Here is a 26,204-nt window from a genome sequence, read left to right on the forward strand (position 1 = left end):
AAAACTCATGAAACTTGTGTTTGAAATGGGTGTATTTTATTATGTGTGAATTATATCTCAACGAAACTCAATGAAATAATGAGCACACACAGTGGGAAAGCAGTGATAAATGTGAAATTGAACCACCCAGGCTGGTTTTTAGATACAGAGAAAATGATCCAAGATTGGTGTCTATTTTGTGGGTGGCCCTGCTGCTAAAGTTCAGGGCCTCAGCTAATTCTGCTCCCAGGCTGGACACCTTTCATAAAAACCTTCTGCACCTCTGTGAGTGTGATGATGAATCTAAGAGCACTTTATTAACCAAAAAGTCAACATGTATTCACTCAACAAAGGTGGCTACTGCTAAGGCCACTTACCCACCTGCTTAGAGTCCTGGACTGCCCTAGTGCGATGTTTTTATAAGAACAATGCAGGATGGAGAGGGATCTCTCCAAGTGGCCCTAGAACTTGCAATCATCTTCCTTTCCTCTTTTCCTTCTTCTCCTGAGCTGAGCCACTCTTCATAGCAATAGTCCTGCAATAACCAGTAAAGGAATAATGAATATACAGATATAAAGACAGCCTTTCTTGATGCACACAAAATATTAAAAATTAAAATTAATTCTTTCTTGTGACATTGTGAGTATTAGCTCAGACCCTAGGACCAGACTTCATATGCCTATAGACATATGGCACCAATTGGACAAACCTATAAAATCCTTTAACCCCTCTGTGCCTCAGCTTCCTGTTTGTAGGTGAGGGGTTAAAATTGTACCAATACCACAGGCTGATGTGAGAATTAAATGAGAGAGGGCAGGAATGTCTCCAATACAGTGGCTGGAAAAACATAAGAAAGGAACAACTGAGAGCTGTGGGTGTTATGGAATATTTTCATCTTGACTTCCACAATTCTCTATTAATTTTCTATACAACATCAAAGAGCATTTTATCAACCCCACAGTAATCCATTCAGACTCTGGGATCTGGGAGAGCAGAAAGTTTCCATATATGCTCAGCCTAAGTTGGAATTTTTCTCTAATTACCAGCTCCCTGAGACAAAATGATAGGGCATGGCCACATCTTTAAGTTCAAGTTTTGCATTTTGAATTAATTGTGTTACGTTTTATACATACATACTTGAGAAGCCTGTCAAGTGTGCTGCAATTGTAGAAACAGGAAGAAAGAGTCCAGCCACATGCCATGGCTGAGGAGTATAGAAAATTGGGTGCTCGAGCAAGCCAAATATGGAATTAATAATATATTTAGAATTACTAACAAAATACCTGTCAGGCAAGCAGCAACATATTATATGATTTTTTTTTTTTAAATCCTGCCTATGGTTGCAAGTCCTGCGCTCCTCCTAAGAAGAAGACTGTATATTCTTGGAAATAAAATGATTCAAGCCCAGTGAAACTTCTGTTTCCTGGCATTTTACCCCCTAATTTTCCATTCATTTGTGTATTTTTTTTTTTACAATCCCCTGTGTAGCTCCACCAACCCTCCCAGACGTCAGTGGGTCAAGCAGCTGCCCAAGGCAATCTTCTGCACCTGGCTCACGGCCAAGCATCCATGTCTCAAAGTCCCGTCCGACAGGCTTCCTCTTCTTCCTCCTCATCCTCCTCTTCTTCAGCTTTGAGCGTGGGCCAGTTAGTCAGCAGTAAGTATCCTTTCTGGCTCGGTTTAAATCATGGTTGCCTTCTTCTGGCTTATTTGCAATGTCTCTCTCTCTCTCTCTCTCTCTCTCTCTCTCTCTCTCTCTCTCCTGCCCAATATTAAAATGTAGTCCTTGCCCAGGGCCAGATGATGGGCAGCAGGCCCCCAGAGCACCCCTAGATTAGTGCTTCGGGGGCCAGGCTCCATCCTAAGGGCTCCTGATGTGCTGAGTCAGTCTTGTTCCTCCAGCAGGTAGAAACTGATCAGCTTGCAGGGCATGAGCCACATAGCTCAGAACTGAAATAACCAACAACAGGCACTCAGCCGGAGGGTCAAGCTGCTTTTCTGTGTGTTTGAAGTCTCCTGCAGTTCTGTTTGTAGGTGTCAGAGGAAATAAAAGAGAGCGTGCCTGTGGGCGGGTGGGTGTGTGTGCACAATGAGCCGCCTCCAGTGGCATGTGGCGGAAGCTGCATGGGCTGGAATCAGATGGGAAATCTCTGAACAACCATTCATAAAATAAAACAAGCCTGGAAGTCTCCCTCCCTGAGTTGGGTACTATATATAAAATTTTTAGAAATGGTATTTGTCCCCAGGTGAAGACAGCATATTTCTCACATGCAAATAGAAGTACGTTAAGATGAATGGGGTAATGGTCTCCTTAAATGTCGTTTATTCACTTTTAGGACAATTTTTACTTATACATAAAGCAAAGAACATGTACACAGATTGCAATTCACCAGGAACAAAAAATCCAGCAGTTGTGGGATTAAAGGGCTATACTGTTACAAAGGCAACTGTGCCATAAAATAAGGCTACATGCAAGTGAGTATCTGTGTTTGGTCAAGGGTCAAGAATGACCTGTTATAACAGAATCAGTAGGATCCTCACATGCCGTGGGGCAAATCTGGTAATGCAAAGTAGCCTCTCCAAAAAAGAAAATAATGATATATATTCAATTGTATAGGTGATTTAGACCAGAAAGATGCTTTTTCAGTAACAGAGCTACTTAATAAGCCAGATGGGATTTCAATTGCCTGGTGGCCAGCGAAACATCTAAGTTCTAAGTAAATGGTGAGTGATCTGAAATATGAAGACCTGAGGTAGAGAGGCTTCTTTATCATATACTAGTGAAGCAAAAAACTCTAAACTTATACTCAGAGCCTGAATTAGGAGCCCATACTAGCTCTAGAGTCTTCTTTGCATGAGAGTGTCTGGCAGTACCACTGGGAGTCAGACTTGGCACAAACCCATTGCTAAACTTATTACAATAGATATTGAGCTTGTTGTTTAGTTGTTGATCCTCTGTCTCAAAACCCGTCAATAGAATGAATGGTAGAATGTATGTATAATCTAGTTATTTATGGACCATATCCCTCTGGTTCAATATTTTGATATAATGACTCATAGAATTTGAGGAAACATACTTACCAGTTCATTATAATGGATATGATTAAAGTTGTAGATGAAGTATGCAAGGTGAGTTCTGAAAGGATCCTGAGTGCAGGAACTTCTGTCCCCATGGAGTTGGGGTATGCTACCTTCCCAGTACATGGATGTGTTCATCAATGCAGAACCTCTCTGAACCCTGTAGTTCATGAATTTTTATAAAAGGTTTCATCATATAGGCATCCTTGGTTATTAACTCAATCTCCAGCCCCTCTCCCCCAAATTTTCATCATAACTTGGTCTTTCTGATGACTAACCCCCATCTTGAAGCTATCAGGATCCAACCAACAGTTACCTCATTAGAACAAAAGATGCTCCTGCCACCAAAGAAATTCCCAGGGATTTAGAGCTTTGCATCAGGAACTACAAAGTCCAAATGTTAGAACAAAAGATGCTCCTAACACCCCTAGTACTTAAGAAATTATGAGTCTTAGGAGGAACCAAGAACCAGGAACAAAAGACCAAAAATATGTTGCATATTATTTTGAATTATCATAGAACCTTCGACTAACATAGTCAATGAATATTTCGTGTCATTGCCAAAGACTCTCATCCTAGCATTTACCAACCTACCATATGCCAAAAAAAAAAAAAAATCATGCAAATTTCTTATCAACTCCAGGCAAAGGAATGCCAAATTAATACCTTATTAATGAAAACAGGATCTTCATATGCAAAGACCACCACATCTGAGCTCAAATTACCAAATAAGTATTCTTGTTAGGACATCATGAAACCTATGCACCTTGGTCTCTGTTAAAATATGCTTAGTCTTCATAATCATCAGAGATAGATATAATTTCTATTAGCTGGATGTTCAGAAAGTATAGAAGAAAACTCAAATATTGGAACATTTATTAACTGTACTATTTTTTTAAAAGTGTGGGTTTGGGTTTGGGTTTTGATTATGTGCTGGTTTTTGTTTGGGGGGAAGAGTTGGTGATTTTTTAATATACTTTTAAAAATTTGTTCATTTAGATATACATGAAAGGAGAGTGTATTTTTAAAATTTATTTATATTTATTCTAATTTGTTATACATGACAGCAGAACGCATTTCAATTCATAGTACACATATAGAGCACATTTTCATGTCTCTGGTTATACACAAAGTAGAGTCATACCATTCATATCTTCATACATGTATTTAGAGTAATGATGTCCATCTCATTCCACCATCTTTCCTATCACCATGCTCCTTCCCTTCCCCTCCCTCCTCTTTGTCCTATCTAAAGTTCATCTATTCCTCCCATGCTCCCTCCATCCCCCTTATGGATCATGATCCACATATCAGAGAAAACATTCAGCCTTTGGTTTTGGGGGATTGGCTTATTTCACTTAGCATAATATTCTCCAACTCTATCCATGTTCCTGCAAATGCCATGATTTTATTCTCTTTTTAATACTGAGTAATATTCCATTGTATATATATACTACAGTTTCTTTATCCATTCATCTACTGAAGGGCATCTAGGTTGGTTCCACAATTTAGCTATTGTGAATTGTGCTGCTATAAACATTGACATGGCAATGTCCCTTTGGTATGTTCTTTTTAAGTCCTTTGGGTATAGACTGAGGAGTACAATAGCTGAATCAAATGTGGTTCCATTCCAAGTTTTTCAAGGAATCCCCATACTGCTTTCCATATTGGTTGCACCAATTTGCAGTCCCAAGAGCAATGTATGAGTGTGTCTTTCTTCCCACATCCTCGCCAACACTTATTGTTGTTTGTATTCTTAATAGCTGCCATTTTGACTGGCGTGATATGAAATCTTAAAGTAGTTTTGATTTGCATTTCTCTAATTGCTGAAGATGTTGAACATTTTTTCACATATTGTTGATTGATTGTATATCATCTTCTGAGAAGTGTCTGTTGGTTCCTCGGCCCATTTATTGATTGGATTATTAACTGTTTTTTTAGTTCTTTATATACCCTAGAGATTAGTGCTCTATCTGATGTGTGTGTGGTAAAAAATTGCTCCCATTCTGTAGGCTCTCTATTCACCTCATAGATTGTTTCTTTTGCTGCAAAGAAGCTTTTTAGTTCAAATCCATCCCATTTATTGATTCTTGATTTTATTTCTTGCACTATAGGAGTCTTATTAAGGAAGTTGGGGCCTAATCTGACAGGATGAAGATTTGGGCCTACTTTTTCTTTTGTTAGGCATAGTGTCTCTGATTTAATTTCTAGGTCCTTGACCCACTTTGAGTTGAGTTTTGTGCATGGTGAGAGATAGGGTCTTAATTTCATTTTGCTGCATTTGGATTTCCAGTTTTCCCAGCACCATTTGTTGAGGAGACTAGCTTTTCTCCAATATATGTTTTGGTCTAATATGACATAACTGTATATATGTGTATTTGTCTCTGTGTCCTCTATTCTGTACCATTGGTCTACAAGTCTATTTTGGTGCCAATACCATGCCATTTTTATTACTATTGCTCTGTAGTATAGTTTAAGGTCTAGTATAGTGATGCAACCTGCTTCAGTAGTAGAGTATATTTTGACATATCGTACATACATGGAGTATAAATTTCCCTTCTTGAGGTTGTACATGACACGGAGTTTCACTGGTCATGTATTAATATATGAACATAAGAAAGTTGGGTCCAATTCATTCTACTGTCTCTCCTATTCCCTCCCCTTCCCTTCATTCCCCTTTGTCTAATACAAGTTAATATAATTTTTCTAAGCCTATGGCTTGTAAGTTTGATCCTTGGACAGCAAAAAACAAATAGCTAGCTCCAGAAAAACAAAAACCATGACATAAAGATGGTGAGAGCTTGCAGCATAGTGAAACTCCTGATTCATAATTCATTCCTTTTTCCATAACCCAGTGAAGTCAACATATCGCAAGCCTGCAGTTCTCCCAAACTGCTTTGCACATTCCCAAATGATTTCTTATTTTTTCAGAAATATTTGGTAAGTATGTCCATTATTTGCTGTGAGAGTAGCTCTAAAAAAGTAGATGGGTATTTACATAAGATATTTAGATAAGACTTCTGGCAGCTTCTTTAAAGATGCATATTACTCCTATAATGAGTGGTCATAGAAAGTGGTCATAGATAGATGATGTTGATGCATTGGTGACTATTCAGCCTATTTAGCAACCCCTTACACAGGTACCCAGGCTAACAGCAGTAAGGAGCTAAATTTAAAAAGCAAAACTACTACCACCAAAAATGATCTATCCTGGTGCATCCTGAACACTCAGCTGGATATGAGCCCAGTGACCATGCACCAGATTCTACAAAACAGGTTTGTTTTCACATGCTTTACATTTAGTTTTCAATTTTTTAAAAAAAATCTCTTTACTTTTTAGTCCATGCATTCCAGATTTAATATAGGAAACATCATCATTATACTTTTGAGTCATTGCCAATTTTCAAGTCCAGTTTATCCAACCCAGTTAACCTCTTTACAAATTCAGGGTGGACCCTGGCCATCACAGCTATTGCTTTCTGGGCCTGTGTTTAATATATTGGACTGACTTAATCTGAAGCAAACTTCTATAAAAGGCACACTTCCTCCCCAGTCCAGAGAAACTCAAGACCAACTTGCACTAGACCTAATAAAAGGTGCCAGATCTGCCTTGTGGGGGATCTGAGAGTTCCAGCTATCCCAATCAAGGTGACCTCAGAGTCATCTTAAAATTAACTCAACCTGCCCAGAGCCAGGAAAATGGAAGAGAGAAACCCAGGATGGTCTATCCTAGCATGGAATGTCAAGCTATGAGCAAAGCTGAGAGCTTAAGTAATATTCCAGGGAAGCCTCCAATGGCCATATTCACCTGTTATTTCCCCCTCCTCAAACAGAAAGGCATTTATCCCTTAAGAAAGGGGAACTGTTCCAACAGTGAAACAACCTCAAGTGTTTAAGACAAATTTTGAGATAAAAGAAATAATAGTATCAGTCTTTTTATTAGTTCCAAACATGTAGACACCAGCTAAGGAATCCTTCCAATGTGTGAGGACAAGTCCCACATGTTATCATCAAGATAAAGCAAATATTTGTACAAGGGTGGACACTTTCTTTGGATGGAAAGATTTCTATAGTCTTGGAATCCATGGGGCAACCTATATGATACATTTTGCCATCTGAGTTTTATGGATAGGAACATAATTTGAAGAAGGCTAAGCAACTCATCTCCAGCAATCAACAAATTGCACAAAGAGATACTGAGTTCCCCCCCTTGGAGAGTTTGTCAGCAGACGATCACCCTGTATAAATTTCACAAGAATTCCTATCTTATCACCTAAGTTAAATCAGGAGAAAAGGCGAGAGTGGGAAATGTGTGAAAGGAGGAAGAAGGAATTCAGCTTCCTGGTATAATAAATGTTTGTTGGAGCCTCATGGCTCATGGCTCAGGCGCCCACTTCTCCTTGAACTTCACAGTAAATGTTGGATCATCCACAGAAGACTGCTCAAGGCACAGAGAGCTCAGAGTCCACAACTTTTCTTTTCCTTCTCTTCTTATTGTCCACGATCTTGCAAAAAAAAAAAGCAACCTACACAATTACAGAAATTAGTTCCGAGTCACAAAGATCCAGTAAGAAGACATAAACAATAAAGGCAGCAGGGGAAGAGAAGATGATAGGATGCATTTACATAAAATTGCTACCCAAGTCATAAACTGGTCCTGCAATGCACTGCTTAGTCTGGTGGCAGCACAGACCCTGGGACTGAAGCAGACCAGAGAAATCCTTTCAGATTAAATACCAGTCCCTCATGGGCTGGGCACCTCAACTGATTCTAGTTGATCTAGAGATGGGGCCAATAAAAGCAGAAAGTTTATTTCCCACAAGGGCTGTTTAGCTTTGCTCAGAGACAAACTCTCTCCCTGACCACAGACTGCACTGATATTCCCAGCCAGCTGACTCACAGATCTTTGCCAGGGAGTGGGGAGGAAGGAGCAAGAAACCCCTGCTCAGGAGTCCCCCTCACCTGACTTGTCTGGCCTATCAGTCCTAGACAGGTGAGAGAGCAGGACTTCAGTGCAGTGAAACCTGCTCAACAGTAACAGTTAAGGGTTAGGAGAAACAATGGCACCAAGAGGATGCCACACCCTGACCTTGCAAACCAGACAAAAATTTCTTCAAGTGAGTCAGCAGATCCCCTGCCATCTACTGACACCTGTGTGTAGGACCTGTTAAAAATGCATATTCCTGGACCCCACCAGGTGGCATTTTTGAACATTTTTTGTATTGTAGATAGACGCAATACCTTTATTTTGTTTATTTAGTTTTATGTGGTGCCAAGAATTGAACCCAGTGCCTCACACATGCAAACAAGCGCTCTACCACTGAGCCACAACCCCAGCCCACCAGGTGGCTCTTATGCTTGCCAAAATAAAAAAACGACCTTCCTAAAAGTCATGCTGCTACAAGGAAAGTTTCTGGCTTTCCTCTGGCTTTTTTTTTTCTACTATCTACCCTTATAGGACTATCAAGCCCCTCTCTTCTCTTTCCTGACTGTACAGGCCTTTCCCACACATAACCAGTTCTATACCAACTGTCCCTCTCTGTTCTAAATCAGGGTTCCTCGATTGCTATGTTATTATTGCCCCACTATCCCTGCAAGGAAGCTTTGTAAACTTTTTTTTTAATCCTAATAACCCTCCTTTCTCCTTTCTTCTGTTTATGTATTGTGGTCCTTTGGGGAGTCACAGCCATTGCACTAGCTAAGACTCCTCCTACCTCCTCCCCAGAACCCACCATGGGATGCATGTTCTAAATGTGGGGTCACAACATATTCTGGGCAGGCAGCAGGTCTGGAGAAGGATGGAGATGAGGACACGGAGGGGCTAAAGGGGCAACGAGAATCAGTCCTGGCAGTGTGAGCATTACCAACTGCAAATGTAAATCCAGTGCAGCCAAAAGAACATGGAAAATCCAGATTTTTCTTTAGAAATCAATGTTTAAATATTGGCAAGTAATTCAAAAAATTTGCGAGCACTAGAAAACTGGGTTTATTTTCATGCTGTTCATTTCCAACTCCTGCTTCTAGGGATTTTTTAATGAAGAAATAAGAAATGGGGCTCAAGGCTGCTGTGCACATAAATGTGACCCCCTCTACCCACCAGAATCCTTAGTGAAACTTGGAAGTCACTCCATGCTACTGTGAGGGTGGAATCCAAGATCCAGAGGGCAATCTCCACTGGGGATGACCCAAAAATGACTTAGTGGATGTCCTCATTAACTAAATATTGGCCAGACTTCTGGAGGAAATTTTGGAAGAAAAAGTAGGATTTTAATTCATCTTAACAACCAAACCAGTTTTATAGGCAAAATCCTGGACCCCTGCCCATATACAAAAAGTCTGAATTTGCTACACTCAAGTATCCACCAAGTGAGCTCGTACTCCACCAACCAACCAACCAATCAACCTTGCTGTGTCCAGCAGCACCCTGGTCCCACTGACCAGAATAAGGTCTCTCCATTCTCTGAATGCTGCTCATGGGTAAGACCAGATGACTCCTCCCCCTTGTCTCCTTTCCCTTCTCTGCACACCTTAAGTGGGTGTCCCACCACTAATTTCAGATTCTTCTCTGCTTGTTTCTGATGCAGTAGTATTGAACCTCAATCCCCAAAAGACTATCAACTCTAGAGGGGCTGGAAATGTTTCTAACATTTGATTCCTCTCTCCACTCAGGAACCCTAGCAGTCACTTTGAAAAGTACAGACCAATTTCAGTGGCTATACTACTTTTCCATCTCCCCACCACAATGAATTTAAAACTAGTGAAATGAAAATTCCACTAGACTCCTTTTTTTTTTTTTTAAGAAACAGGGTCTCACTATGTTGCATAGGCTGGCCCTGAAATCCTGGGCTCAAGTGATCCTCCTGCCTCAGTCTTCCAAGTAGCTAGGACTAAAGGTACCTGCCACACCTGGCCAGAATTCTTTTTTAAATATAAAGATGAAGGTGTAATGTATAGGTGTATTGCAGATTCTATTCACAGAGACCATTTTCCACTGGCTGATAGGATCCCTCCCCAGTACTGAGGAGAATCTATACACAAAGCTCCAACCCCCTCTCCCACTCCCACAGACTTAACATATTTATTTAAAAGTCCTTTAAAAATTGTCATTTGGGATGCAAATGTTTGTTTCTTTTTCTAACAACTGGAGTGTCTATACACCTGAACACAGAAGCATAATATAGTCTACCACACTCCTTTGACAAGAACTCAAATTTACTGAAATTGATGGGTTATTGTGCAGAAAAAGGAAGAGAGAAACTTTTCACCTAAGTCCGGGGAATGAGGTGAAGAACAATAGAGACAGCTCACAAGGAGAATGGCTTCGCTACAGGCAGGATTGAGCAGCACTTTGAAATCTTCCACCATCCCCAACCCATGCTGTCTCCAGCTTGGTGTATGCTTTCATTTATCCAGGGATCAGTAGCCAGGGGGGGAAAAGTTTCATTCTCCAGCTGTTGTGTCATTTCCCTTGATAAGTCCTAAATTGACCGCGTTATCCTGCACCAAAGGAGCCTTCCTGTGGTAGGCATTTTTTATTATGTGCCCTTTCAGGGGACAAAGGCAGCTGTGTCAGTAAACTGCTATGGGGAAAAAAAAGATAATATTATTCTCACAGCTTCATAAGCATGCTTTTCTGAGGGGCTAATGTGAATGTAAGAAATTAGGCAACATTATCATCTGTTAGCCTAGCTGCATGGCGACCAGGTAAAGGAAAAACACAAAATACTATTTTCTTCAAGGGCAATTTTTAGCACTTAAAGATCCCAATTAAGACACTTCAAATGGAAACCTTTACATGTCTATATTTTTTGCACAATATTTGAACATATTTATGGGTTAAATGTTACAATCCCCCTAGTAAATGCCTCCCTGCACTATTATTTATTAAGCCCTAAGAAGCATGTTTCTGTGTTGTGGAAGTGGCAGTGTGAGCTGGATGTGGCTTTATCCAGGATAGAAACATCTCGAAGGATGATTTGTAGAGGTGTAATGAGTTGAGTTTGGGAGACAAAGAAAACATTCTGGGATGTTGGATTCCCCACCATTCTGCTGTTAGAGCCACTTTCTTATATACCCTAACAAACAGATATTACTCGGTTGTGTGTTGACGTATTGATCCTATTTTTAAAAACATCTCCACAGATCCTCAAACTGCAGCGGGTGAGGTGGATGGGGTTAATCTGGAAGAGATTCGAGAATTTGCCAAAGCTTTTAAAATCCGGCGCCTGTCCCTTGGCCTGACCCAGACTCAGGTGGGACAAGCTCTCAGTGCTACAGAGGGCCCCGCGTACAGCCAGTCGGCCATCTGCAGGTAACCTGCGCCGCATGTTGTCACCTGTCCTGGCCGGCCTGGGCCCCTTGCCCTTGCGGCTCAGCTTTTCATCTCCGGGTGGGCAAAGCTGGAGGGGCAGAGTGTGGGAACAAAGTTTGGGGTAGTTATATGTTGGGATTGGTGCTGTTGATGCAAATAAGTATGCTAAAGCAGATTGGAGGGGTTCTGGCTTAATAACTCCTGTCAACTCACAAAGAACTTCCAAGGCGGTCTCATTGGAAATATACTACCCCAGCCCAAGAGCCTTCCTTCTGGGCCCTTGCTCCTGTGCATGAGAGCCACTGAATCCTGTCTGCACAGAGTATCCTGAGCAAATGTTGTAAAGCTGCCACAACTTCTGTCTAGAGGTGGTTATTAGGATTTTCCAAGAAAATACACATCTTTAAAAAATATATTTTTTAACCATCTTGTGACCTTGAAGGAATTTTTTACTTGCCTTTCTAGACATAGCTTTTAAAGCACATTTTAAAAAAAGAAGAAGAAGCAGCAGCAGCAGCTGCTGCTTTAAATGGCTCAGAAAAGGGTAGTAAGAATCTGGCCTGATGGTGCCCATCCCCCACCAAAAATAAATAAATAAATAAATAAATGGCAGAATCCAGCCTTGGTTGTGTTCAAGTTGATCCGGGTTAAGTCGTCAGAAGCAGACCCCATGCATGCATGTGTGTGTTGCACTAATCCCATGTTTATGCATGAGGTAACAAAGGCACTTCGGTAAGAGCTTTTTCCTCTTGGGCAATGCCTTATGAGTCCTCCTCCATCAGGAAAAGCCAAGAAACCAACTCTAAACTCATTTAAGTGGATTTTGTTCTTGGTGATCCATGAAATGCTGTCTTTTTATCTGCTCTTTATACTTTTAATGTATTCCCCAAAGGACGGAAGTGTACTTTTCCTGCAGTTTAAGACTAAGGTTATAAATAACATCAGTATGGGGTAGTAGCTTGCAGCTCACATTTTGCTCAATGATTTTCCATAAAACCCATTGATTGTTGTTAAATACAAAAAGCACCATAGGATCCTCTCACTTCTATGGTCTCCCCTACTGTTTTTTCTTATAAGATACCTCCCTGTAGAAAATAACCTTTATTCAGTCTATACAAGGATACTACTGCTGGGAAATTTGTTTCAAGGCTTGTATATGTTATTCCAAACAACATGTACAGAAGCATCAACACTAACAAGCAGCATCAATGATATGAATACTGTTGCTCCCTGTTGGGAAACATTAATTTTGTTTCATCTTGACAGCCTTATGATAAAGGCAGCCACAGGTTTTCAAGTTGTTGCCAATTTGCTATTGTTGCTAAATTCTTCTTTGGCTTATTTTTAGCCCTAAAATGTGATTTCCTTTTATTGATTAAAGTGCTGTCTAATGTTTGAACTCACACACCTAGTGTTTCCTGGGCATTCCCAATCAGATATGCTGATTTCTAAAGTCTTCCCAGAGCAGAGCACACACACATACACACACACACACACACACAAAAAAAAAAAAAAACTGGAATGCAGAAACCTTCGCAATTTTTAGTATTGTACAGGGCAGGTCAGATACCTTTCTCCAGATTCAGCCTCCTGTTTCTCAGTGAGGTCATTTTAGGAGCTACCAAGAACAAATAAAGAAAAGTCTTGGAAAAAATCAAGATCTTACACTGGAACAATTGCAGTGAATTCAAAGGGTGGAAGGGATGTGCACCGGAGCCTGCACATTCAGGCAACATTTCTGCCTAATTAGCTGCAGTGACTCCCAGGTGCTACCTCTAGTCCCTCCTTATCAGAAGCACAGAGAATAAGATGCCTCCAATACACTGAACATTCCTGTCACAAGCTCCATCCCCCTGGTGCCATGATGCAGTAAAGCTTATTGTAATGCTATCAAGAGTTCAAGCTTTGGGGCTTTTATGGTTAACTGGTAAATAAGACCAAAATGAAGTATATGGCTGATTATTAACAATGGGAGCTGTTTGTCACCAGTGACAAGCTCATTACATGACACTAAATACTTAGTTCACTTTGTATTGAAAACAAATATACTTCTTCCCTCCTTGACCTGTACAGGGAAGTTGGATTTTTTCAAAAATAAATACGTTCTTGAATTTTTCAGGCAAGGGGATGCCATGGAAATTGCATTAAAATTCGATACTATTTGTGCTGCTGTCATAATGTAAGAGATCTAAAAATATATTGCCAAAAATGAGATTATGGCACATAAAGGAAGCCTATCCTTTATTGTCATTTTGCAAGCATCCTCATAAAACATGTTGTGACTAAGGCAGGTTCATTTCAGCTCTATGAGAACAGACTGTTATAATAAGGTGCACTCTGCAGTCAGACTGTTGTATCTCAACAGCATAGAACACTTTAAAAGACAGGGGAATTCTATGTACCCTAAGTTGTTAATACTGCAGGGTTGTGAATTTGGATTTAGAATTAACAAACAAATGAATAAAAAGAACTGGTACTTTTTTGTTTTTCACTGAGAGTGAGTATGGATTTGGTACCAGGATGACCTCTTAAAATACTCTATATAATTTTGTTCAGGATGCTTCATATTTTTTAAAGTCAATGTAGCAAAGAATTGCTGATGGCAATTGACATATAGAAGACCTCATTTACAGAAAATGATATCATTCAAGTACAGTTTGCAGATATCGCACATTAAACACAGCTTGATACCCTGGTGCAAAAGAACACCATTACGCTGGACAGTGATTGGAAGGCGTGAGGTGGCCTTAGCACATCCAGGATGGGGTATTCCATAGTAATTACAATGTGTCCAGCTGTTTGAGCCAGAACTGTAAAGTAGCAACTGGGCTATATTTTACCTGGAAAGGGGGCATGTTGTTAACTTACATATGGTGAAAATTGTTACCAAAGAGTGGGGGGGCAGGGGCAAGAGAGAAGTTAAAATGAGACACAAAAGAACAATAAAAAAATAGAGCCATAAAAAAGAACTTACCCCAGTTGTCATAACTATGCTAATAGCTATAATATTTTCATAACCCAGATAACTGGGAAGAATTTAAAGAAAACCAAATGTAAATCATAATCATTTTAAATGAAAGACATGACAACTGTTTTTCTGGATGTCACTTCGTAGGATTAATTTTTGCCTTAAGAAGTCTGAGATTGGGGAAGACAAGCTGGTGCAACTGAAACAGAAGCTTAGATCTCAGGGTCTAGAGGGAAGCCTGGGAGTTGTTTGTGTTCCCCTTGTGCTGGCGCGGGTGTCCTGCGGTCTCTGCCTCTCCCTGGCCCTAGTCTGTGTGCGCGGCGTGTGGTTTGCATGCACTGGCATGGAGCACGCTGGGAGGGTGGGCGCTGGCTTGGGTGGGGCTGGCTACCTTGCTGCTGGCTGTTAATCTGGAGTGAATTCGCCCTGCCAGGCAGTCAGGCAGGCAGGCAGGAAGCCCACCCTGGCAGAGGACTCAGTGTAAGACTGTTCTTTCTCAATTCTCCCCCCAGACACACCATCCTGAGAAGCCACTTTTTCCTACCACAGGAAGCCCAAGAGAACACTATAGCTAGCAGTCTGACAGCCAAACTGAACCCTGGCCTTTTGTATCCTGCCAGGTTTGAAAAGCTGGACATCACCCCTAAAAGTGCCCAGAAGATCAAGCCGGTGCTTGAGCGGTGGATGGCTGAGGCTGAGGCCCGCCATCGAGCAGGTATGCAGAACCTGACCGAGTTTATCGGGAGTGAACCGTCCAAAAAGCGCAAGCGGCGCACCTCCTTCACACCCCAGGCCCTTGAGATCCTCAATGCCCACTTTGAGAAGAACACACACCCTTCTGGGCAGGAAATGACCGAAATTGCTGAGAAGCTGAACTATGACCGAGAAGTAGTTAGAGTTTGGTTCTGCAATAAGAGGCAAGCCCTGAAGAATACAATTAAACGCTTAAAACAGCACGAGCCCACCACGGCAGTCCCTCTGGAACCCCTAACAGACTCTCTGGAAGAAAACTCCTAAAGAGACGTCCACCCATAATCAAAGGCAAAATCCACAGAAACGAAACCCCACCTTTGGGACTCCACCAAAAATGAAAGAAAAGAAAAAGAAAAAAAAGAAAAGGAAAGAAAAAAAAGATAAGAAACGAAAAAGATGAAGATGAAAGAAAATCAAAATTAAATTTAACAGCACCCCAGTCACCATCACCATTGTATGTAAAAGACTAAGAAAACTACCAAGTGGACAGAATGGTTTCTATGTGTCCATTGGTTTTCCAAAAAAGAAAATTTTTTGAAAATTTTTAAACAAAGAATACACCACACGGAAGGTGTGTGTGGTAGGATAGTTCCCATCCCCCACCTGTCTCCCCCCCCAAGCCAGTTTTTTAAAACAAACCAAATAACCACATACTTTTTGCTGTGTATTATGAAAATGTGAACACATTTTAAGGAAAAAAAGAAAAACAAAACTAAACCAAAAAAAAAAAAAAAAAAAAAAACCCGACAACAAAAACTTGTATCTGTTCAAAGCGAATACAAGCCTGCCACCTGGAGGAGGGCTACATCCTTTCAGGTACCAAGTGCTGATTCACTATGAAACCTATTAACCAAAGTCAGAAACAAGGCATTGCAAACGCGCGCGATCGTTGTCTACTCTTCTCTGCGTGTAAAGTTGTGTTACGGATTTTTACATTTGTACTAACAGAAAAGTAGGAAGCCTGATATCTCCCATCTTTCCCATTTATTGTCTCCACCAACGGGGTGGGTACCATTGTTGAAGCCATTCTGTGAGGCTCACTATCGGTTTGTTTTGCAGGAGGGGAGGTAGGGATTTATTTTTTTCCTGGGTGTTTTTATGTTCCTTTGTTTGTTTAAGGGGGCATCCTGGATCGTGTGCCAAAGCATTTGTTGCTTTCTTCTCACTATGACTTGTGGGTTTGAGAAAAGAAAACGGAGCTGGCATTTCCCTTTCTTCCTCCATTTCTCCATCTCCAAGGTCTCTGGGGGTCTGCTGGAAGGCCCCAGAAGTGGGGAAGAACCATGTCTTTTCCACTGAGATCCTACTGAAATGTAGGAGAGACTCCAAAATAACTAGGGCTTTGCTCGATGAACTGTCAACACTGGCATAAGCTGTAATTGTGCTCACTGTCCACACCAGAGCTTGGGATTTTTCTCAGTCTGTTGGCCACGTATATGGAGAGCTGACCAAAACTAATTTTGTAATATAAACATAAGCTGCACATTTGGTTCAATACTTACATCTATGTTATGCTTCTGTGCAAAGCAATTTCTCTCAGAAGTCTGATAGCCAAAGAAATGTCTCAAGGTTTCAGTCAAAGTACACACAGGCATGAACACACCCATATACACCCACACAAAGAAACAGGCCACAAAGAAAGTGATAGCGACCAAATCATTGTTAAGGGCCATCGAGTATCCGGTTAATCTCATCTTCTCTACTATCTCTTTCATCAAGTCTGTGATGGCAGACTTGTGGGGGGAAGCAATTGTTCTTTGGATAGATAAACAGAGCAGAAAAGTAACAGGTGAATTTGAACAATTGGATTGGGAGCTGACTCTTGAGGAGGAAGGAAGTTTTAAGTGTCTCCACCAAAAGAAAAATATAGAGAAGTAGCTCATATGACACATGAGAATAGCTTTCACTTTTAGAACTAGAGGATTAGTTCATTTTTAAAAATAACTTGCTCAAGAGATTCTGAGGGCCATGATACCCTAAGAAGCCCAAAGAATGTGCTGAGAAGTGAGGAGTGCTATGCAGCTGAACACTTGGAACCTGCAACTAATATTTGCGCCAAGGTGTATGTAGGTGTTCTGTCAAAGAAGCACACAAAAGAGAACTGTGAATTTGCCTGCAGTCAAAATGTAAATATTTATGAGTGATTCATTAATAATCATGTTCATGTACTATCTAGAGGTAAATTGTGGGAGGGAAAAAGAGAAACCCCACCTCAAATTGACCAATGAATTAGAAACACCATCTCCTTCCTCAAATGCACTCCCTTCCCCTAGGGGTTTCTAGTTTCTTCCGTGGGCTCCTTTACTGTCATGTAACTGGGACAGTATAATTGTCCCCCTCAGATGATTCATGCAGCAGGCAGAAAACTACCAACAAAGAGAAAAAAATCCTGAAATTGGAACTAGTTGCTAGTAAAGGTGTTTCCATTTCACCAATCTGATGCTAATTGGACCACCACTAGCCTGTTCCATGCCAACAACATCATGGTACCCATTTCACCACCTCAAAAACTGCACAAATACCAACAACACAGAAACCCAAAACTTTATTGATTAAAACAGATTTTGTATTCTCCTAGGACCTGTTCCAAATTCCATCAAGAAAAGCTCCCCAAGAAGAGAAGTTAACAAGATAACATATGACGGATGTTAAATGTTTAAAAATATGCCGGCAGCAGTTACATAAGGCCTGCTCAGTTCTGAGATCTATAATTGGGAGGGTATAACTAGGACAGTGAAAATATAAAATAACAGTGATCATCCGGAGTAGAACAAAGAAGAAATACATTCATCCCACAGTCGTAAAACCATTCATGTGCAGTGATTTTTTTTATAGTTTTATAATTTTGTATTGTTTTATAAATTATTTATAAGGTGTTGTAATGCTTCTTATATTAATTTTTTACAGATAAATTTTTTGCTACAAGGCATAAAAAAAGGTGCCTGAACAGATTCTTAGAAATATAAATTATACTATGTAACTCATAAGTCTTCGGGACCATACTTATTGTTTAATTTTATTATGACATTTCTTATTTCTACTTGTAAACAACTTCATACGCCAATAACATTTAAATGTCTTTTATGTTTCCATGAACTGAAGGTTAAGGTTGTCACCAACGAAAAAATAAAAGCCACTTTGGGCATATGTGATTGTACTTCAAGCTTCGATATTTTTCTCACATATGTTTAAATTATTATCATCTTCATTTTCTTCATTATTTGATGAAAAAAATGATAATGGATACTATATTTTATACTTGTTTGTGGGGGTTTTTTCTCTTTCACCCAAAAAAAATTTTTTTGAACAGCTGAAGTTTCACTTGTATTTACAAGGTTTTGGTTTCTTTGTGTTATAATCACACAGTACACACACAACACACACAACACAACACAAAAGAGAGAACAAAAAAAGCAAAAGGAGCTAGGAAAAAACAAAACAAAACAAGTAGAGGCATATCAAAGAACTCAAGCTATAACCAAAAAGAAATCGTAAATTGCCTTTGCTCGTCTTCTCTACGCTGGACCAAAGTTCAATATTTGTAGGTATATGCACATTGTATAGATACGGCTAAATGTTGCTGACAATCTCGCAATACTAAACTGTTCCTATTTTAAGAAAAAAAAAATACAAACTGTTCATCAATGTTTTACCTCAGCACTCTACTTGTACCCAGTTAATGATCAAGCTTAACAAAAAGTGGAGAAAAAGAAAATTGATTTTCATTTTCATGTTTGACTGTAAAAATCTGTTTGGATAACATTTTGTAATGACCTTTTTGTCATGTGATTTGCTCGTCTTCAACTTGAAATTATGTGAGGCACATATGTTTATTTGTTATTAAGAAAATGATTTTTTTCTTTTTTCTTTTTTTTTTTTTTTTTGTCCTATGTGCTGTGATCTAGACTGGTCACCAGGGTCACTTATGAGGCACCGCAAAGAGATCTGCTTCTCCATGCCTGGAGCAGGCAGCAGGAGGGAGGGCAGGGAAACAGACTGGGTTGTTCTGGGAAAATCATCATGACGAGAACTTGACATGATAGACTTGTGACCAAGAAGCCAAACTGGATATTTAAAAGCTCCTTACTTGCTCTGACATTGAAACCAAAGCTGATTTATCTGCACAGGTTGCTTAATGTTTAAAAAAAAAAAAACTGTACTTAATCTAGAGCAATATCTGTATGGTCGGTAAAGCTGCACTTTGTGTATTTCTTAACAGCTTCAGATCTGTCACTTTTAATTTGTACCATAAAAAATAAAGAATTGTTTGACATGAGCTTCTAGGCTAAATGTGTCTTGCAGTCAAATATGTCACTTAAATTATAAGAATTTACATAAGCATACATTACAACCCCAAGAGTTAAGAAAAGGAAGGGGTTCGAAGCAGATTGGTTAATATCATGATTATTTTATTTCTTCAAAAGAAATGCCACATTCATCGGGATTCCTTTGGTTGCAAGTTATAAAAATTCAACTCAAACTCATATAAATGACAAGATACTGTGTTGTTGGACTTAATGGGAAGTCCTCTTGTGGATATCAGCACAGCTGGATACAAAGGCTTAAAGAATATCATCAGCCTGTCCCTCTTGGCTTCCTTCTCAGAAAGATTCTCTACCCATCGACCCCAAGGCTTTGAGTCATGCCTTTTGAGTCTGTCTCTAGACAAAGCAGCAATGCTGGGGGACAGTGCACTTAAGTCAGCCTCAATCCTGTCTGTGGCGGGGCTGGGTCTCATGATGACAATACTACAGGACCAAAAGGATTGACAGAGGAGTCACTGTAAAACCAGAAGACAGAAGATGAGACATGATAGTGGGCAGATAAAAACCAGTGCCACCACAGTCTGTTGCTAACACCCAGCTGAGTGCTTGGTATGGCAGAGTTCTGCAGATTTTAAGTGATCTCTGTAATTGCATATTCTGGAAAATTCTGGCATTTAGAATATGCTCCTGTTTGAAGTTTAATGTGGGTAGGAGAAGTGAGTTAATGTTGTTATATAATTTACTAATTCAAAACATCTTGCTAAAAATAACAGTAAAAAACCTAACATTTAGAATCACAATCTTCATACTTTCAGTGATCTTTAATAGGCGTTTCCTATGCTACATGGGGATCTATATATCAACTTCATGTTATGATTGATAAGATGTGCTTTGGGGCAATAAACAGAATCCAAAATCTGACTGTCCATGCATTATAGATAGGCAAAGTGGGCAGGAAGCTCCAAGACGACTTTAACAGGAGCAAAAAATATTGATGCTTCTGCCTTCATGGGTGGGGAAAAGACTAGAGAAAGTCATTTTTGAGCATTCTTTCTAAATAAAATATTCTAAAAATATTCTGGGCAAAGGTCCTACCTGTGATTATACCCATTATGTATACGTAAGACTAACATGTCTTCTTTAAAAAGACAGTGGTCATTTAAATTTCATCCTTCCATATTCCACGAATATCTGCTAAGTACTTTCTACGTACCAGAAAATTCTATGTGCTCAAGACTCAGAAATAAATAGAATTTTTGCATTCAAGAAACATATCCTCATCGTACAAAAAACAGTAATTTTTCTCAAAAATTAAAATCATCCCATGTTTCTTAAACTATAATATTTCACAAAAATAAATTTCAAAATTAAAATGATGAAAACCTGTCCTGAGGCTGTCTCCAGAAACAGAAAATGAATGTGTAGAAATAGCACAGGCTTAGAAAACAACCACCAGAATCTCTTTCAAATGATATAAAATACTGTTCTGATAATAGTCTTCTAATAAACCAACTGTATACCCACAGTATATTCAGGGGCACGTGTAGCAAGACAATGGTTGAGTTTGATCGAAAGTCTTTGGTTGGAAAGAGTCCAGAAGCTATGTGTCACCACATATAGATAAAACTTGTCACTAACAAACAGGAATCAGTCTGGCTCCTTGTTGTTCTGCCCTCAGAAAGGAGCATCCATTTGGCTTATCTTCTACACACTGAGGAAGGCCATGATCAAGGGAAAATAATGACACCAAGATTTTTAATATACTGGATGAAAATGTTTCTAAAACAGAAGAAAATTTCCATGTTTTCTTAAAGAAGATCATGAATATAATTTACCCTCTTTTTTATTTGTTCTAATTAGTTATATATGACAGTAGAATGCATATGACACATCATACATAAATGGAGTATAACTTCTCATTCTTCTGGTTGTACATGATGTAGGATCACACAGGTCATGTAGTTATATATGCACATAGGGTCATAATGTCCAATTCATTTCTTTGTCTTTCCTACCCCCAAACCCCCTCCCCTCCCTTCACTCCCCTCTGCCTAATCCAAACTACCTCTATTATTTCCTAGCCATCCCCCTTATTGTGAATTAGCATCTGCATATTACAGAAAACATTCAGCCTTTGGTTTGGGGGGATTGGCTTATTTCGCTTAGCTTGATATTTTCCAGCTCCATTATTTACCAGCAAATGCCATGATTTCATTCTTCATTAAGCTGAATAATATTCCATTGTGTATATGTACCACATTTTCTTTATCCATTCTGTCTGTGGTGGGGCTCGGTCTCATGATGACCATACTACAGAACCAAAAGGATTGAAGGGCACCTAGGTTGGTTCCATAATTGAGCTACAGTGAATTGAGCTGCTATAAACATCAATGTGACTGTGTCACTGTAGTATGCTGATTTTAAGTCCTTTGGGTATAAATCAAGGAGTGGGATAGCTGGGTCAAATGGTGGTTCAATTCCAAGTTTTCTGAGGAAACTCCATACTGCTTTGCAAAGTGGTTGCATCAATTTGCAGTCTCACCAGCAATGTATGAGTCTAAATTTTCCCCCACATCCTCGCCAACATTTATTGTTGCTTGTATTCCTGATTTAATTGCCATTCTGGTAAATGGGATGGATTTAAACTAAAAAGCTTCTTCTCAGAAAAGAAAACAATCAGTAACATGAAGAGAGAGCCTACAGAATGGGAGAAAATCTTTACCATATGCACCTCAGATAAGCATTAATTTCTAGGATATATAAAGAACTCAAATAACTTAACACTAAAAAAAACAGATAACCCAATCAATAAATGGGCTAAGGAACTAAAAAAAACACTTCAAAAAGAAGAAATATAACTGATCAACAAACATATGAAAAAATGTTCAACATCTCTAGCAATTTGCCCTCTTTTGGGAGGCCTATCTCCTTCTGTTTGCTTTATCCTTGTTAATGAATAGATATCAGCCATCCAAAAAAAAAAAAAAAGTCCAAGAGTCACGCCAAGCCTTGTATACTCATGTACACACACCACATGCACATATGCACATCATACACACACACACACACACACACGTGCATATGCATGCACCAAGTCACCAAAAATCCTAGAATTCTGCCTCCTGAATTCCTTTGGAATCTGTCTCCTTGTCTCTATCCCCCACTGCTAATACTTAGTGCAGCTGCCTTTTGCCCAGATTGCCATAATACATTCCTTCTGATCTCCTCACCTATCATATATTTGCCACCAGAAAAGTCATTCTAAAAGGCCAATATGAATGTTATTTCTCTTTTGTTGAGAATCTTTCCAATGCTTACTATTGCCTTCAGGGTAAACGAAGGAGCCCAACACAGCACACAGTGCCCTTCATGACCTAATCCATGCTTGTTCTTTAGTTTGATCTCTCATCAGTTCTCAGTTTATGCAGTTGTGTCCTAACCCCACCAAACTTACTAAAATTTCTTCAATGGTGCTCTGCATAGAATATCCACTGACAGTATAGAGGATGGATGTCTGAATGACCTATGAACCTGACTTGCCAATAACTGCAATATATTTGGTAATATATTTTTTAACTAGCTTCATTTGTATGTGGCAGATCTTCATTGTCTAATACGAGCAATAGTAATCTCCTATTTGTATAATTTTCTAAGCAAACTCAAATACAATATTTTATCTGCTCCTTACATAAGCCAGTAGAAGTGTGACGATTCTTATTTTATAGATGAGAACTAAGAATCATAAAAGATAAAAAGTCTCTACCAAGATCCAAGAGTTCATAGGTAGAGCTGGCACTTGAATACATTAGAAATTAGAGCACTCAGTACTGCAAGTACAGAGTGAATGAATGGCAGAGAAATGGTTTCTGATACCACCATGACTTTGAATAACCAGTGAAAAGTTCAAACTCCAATATAGAGTAGCAATCTAGGAAAAGTTTACTGTTATGGATGATAAATTCCAATTCTCTAATTACCAAGTCCATTATGACTTAAGTGAATTTTACCCAAATTATTAGTGTTTGGCAGAAATAGTAAAAGATGCATAAAAGAAAATTAGGGATTACTAATTATGTGGTTTCATTTCATTATCACTGCAATTTAGGGCCTAAGAATACAAAGAGTTCCAATCATTCCAAAGGCAAATGAATTTAAAACCAATTGAAAAGTGGGAGACAGTCAAAATACTAGATGTAATTTGATTAATCCTGCTTGCCAGTGAGTAACATGCAATAAGTGGAAATGGGAAGCTGGCCTGGAACCTAATTCAATGGGTCCACTCAGAACCTTCTCTGATATTCTCATGCCACTTTTAAGAACGGTAGTTGTTCTGCTGATGGTGAAGAACTTGTAGCTTTGCCAGACCTGCTGAGATGGTCATTTGGGAACAAATCATACTCTTCCCACTGCCTTATCTGTTCTACAAGGCTGGGAACTGTGTGAAGATATCTGTATGCATTCATGAGCTCTGTTCTTAAATTACTGGGACATCATCTCTGAAAGAGGGGATGTTTCGGGGGGGGGGGGTTCCTATTTGTGCATACACAATGGTAAGAGAGCTAATATATCTAAACAGATCCAGAGCTACAGTAGTTCCAAAACCTGAACCTCAAAGAGGAGAAAAACCATGTGCAATGACAGTTGTTATGAAAGCCATCTGATTAAGATGCTGGCTAGATAAACTCAGGAAAGAGACCATGGATACTGTTCTCATTTCTAAACTTTGCACTGTTAGCCGAGATCTGTGGCCCACCTAGACATGCTACTAATATGTGTTCTCAGAGGGGAAGATTTACTGAGACTTGCTTACATTTAGACTGACTAAACTCCTTAATTAATGCATCATTGAAATGGATCACTGGGCCTCAGCAAGTCCATGTTATATCTTTGGATCTGGTGACTCCTTGGGCCACATCTATGATGTCAGCTGAAGGAAAACATATCCATTAGGGAATATTTTTCCTGCTAGGTTTATTGTTGTTGATAGCTTTGATTATACAAGTAACCTTTGCTCATTGTAGGAAAATTATAGCATAGAAAGAAACAAAGATATTTTCATTGTAAGCATATTACACTTACGTTATATTCAGTTGGTTTTCTTTATATTTGTCTATTTTGATATTTATGGGTTATTTTAAGTGGTTGTCTCAAACTTCAGAGACAGAAGGTAAATCAGGAAATCAAAATAGAACTCATATATCTTGAAATCCCACCTCTCTGATAAACCACACAAGTGGCCAAAACTCAATAATTATTTCCCCAGAATCCTAACTAGACCCACCAAGCAACTGATCTTGGAAAAAAACTCAAGGTTGTCTTGGTTGTCTTGGGAAAACATAATGCTAGAGACTGCTTCCACACAGGCTTTGCTAACCAATCAAGAGGCACTGGGGAAGAAAAGTAGGTTTCAGTCATGGAAATATGAATATCCTAGTACTGATAGGCTTGTAGGGCTGACATTAAGAACTCTTTCATGAGATGAGACCGACTACCTTACATTCAAGAATGGTTTTATTTTCATGTAAATCCAAATCATACTAATGCCTTCAAAGACCACATAATGCACAAACTAAGCTTTATGTATATGTTCCTAATGAAACAATGCCTTAAACCTATCAAGACCATTCTCTGCTCTCTATCTTGATGAAAAACACCCTGATACCCCTATAACAACAACAACAACAAAAAAAATTATTGCTTCTTTCCAATAGCACAAGCTTCACTTGTACTTTATAACACATTCTTACTGTGCTATTAATGTTCAAATTCCTACTGCAAGTTTTGTGCAACTCCACAGGCTCCTGGGAGATCACAGTGCAACCAGTCTTTACAAAATATATTGTGTTTTTAAGAACTCATATGCATATATTCTTTATTTCTGCTTCTAGAACGGTCAGGCTCCTCAAAGGGAACAAAAAGGAAAAATGAGTATATCTGTAAGCTCTAAAGAGCAGAAGAACTGAAGTTTCTCCATTACTCCCCTTTAGAAGAAGCATCCACCTGTGAAAGGGTCTATTTATATTTCTGAAGAGAGCAAAACCCTGGGGGAGACACCAATGACACCTACCTTTTTTTTTTTTTTTTTTGGTCAGAGAAACCACATGGTTCCTGCCCCTCCTCTTTTAAGTCCTCTAAGTCCTTTGTTTTCTGCTTCTTTCCTTTAACTTTCCTTTGTCTTTAACATTTTCCAAAACAAGAAGAGGAGGAAACATCATCTACTTATCCAGACAAGAAAATTAGCTGTTTCTTGAAAATACTCCTTAACTTTCTCAGCTTTTCAAGATTGATCTAGATTGAAGGAACTTTTCTTAACATTTCATGTTCTCTCAGCCTATTGCTTCTTCCTTGTTCTTAGATCCAAAACCTGATTCACCTCCAAGGTCCAGATGAAAGTCTAAATCTCAAAAATATAATAACAATGCAACTGATTATCTGGAGCTGCGGTCAAGATGAGGCCTTATTACAGGAGCTGTTAAAGGTTTTAATGGATCAGAGATGGTAAATGTGTCACACTCCAAGGGTCACACTCCATGGTTGTAGCACAAAAGCAACAAAAGGCAGTGTGTAAACAAATTGGTGTGGTTGTGGTCTGATAAAACAAGCTACCGGCTGGATCTGATCCACAGACTGTAGTTTGCTGGTCCTTGTTCAATTCAGTTAAATTGGTTCAGGGCTCCAAAGTTCCCATAAGACTTTAATAGTCTCAGGGAAGTTCATAGGTTCACCTTTCGTCTTCTGGGTGTAATGATGTCCAGAAGTTCCCCTCTGAACTCTTAAGATTCTCTTACCCCTTTTCTGTGTATCCTCCACCTGTTTCAAAAAGCTCTGCCTCCACAGTTCATGGTAGCAC

General features: G+C 39.4%; 1 protein-coding gene across 1 annotated transcript in view; it reads left to right on the plus strand.

The window, feature by feature from the left end:
* Nucleotides 1-15,518, plus strand: part of Pou6f2 (POU class 6 homeobox 2) — a 470,336-nt gene extending 454,818 nt beyond the window's left edge. Inside the window, exons 8-10 of the mRNA XM_027939714.3 lie at nucleotides 1,468-1,636; nucleotides 11,200-11,368; nucleotides 14,849-15,518. Of these exons, the coding sequence (XP_027795515.3) occupies nucleotides 1,468-1,636; nucleotides 11,200-11,368; nucleotides 14,849-15,353 (843 nt within the window). The 3' untranslated portion in view covers nucleotides 15,354-15,518. The remainder of the gene's footprint in view (nucleotides 1-1,467; nucleotides 1,637-11,199; nucleotides 11,369-14,848) is intronic.
* The last annotated feature ends 10,686 nt before the right edge of the window (nucleotides 15,519-26,204 follow it).

Source organism: Marmota flaviventris, chromosome 1 (assembly GCF_047511675.1).
Source record: "Marmota flaviventris isolate mMarFla1 chromosome 1, mMarFla1.hap1, whole genome shotgun sequence".
Lineage (NCBI taxonomy): Eukaryota > Metazoa > Chordata > Mammalia > Rodentia > Sciuridae > Marmota > Marmota flaviventris.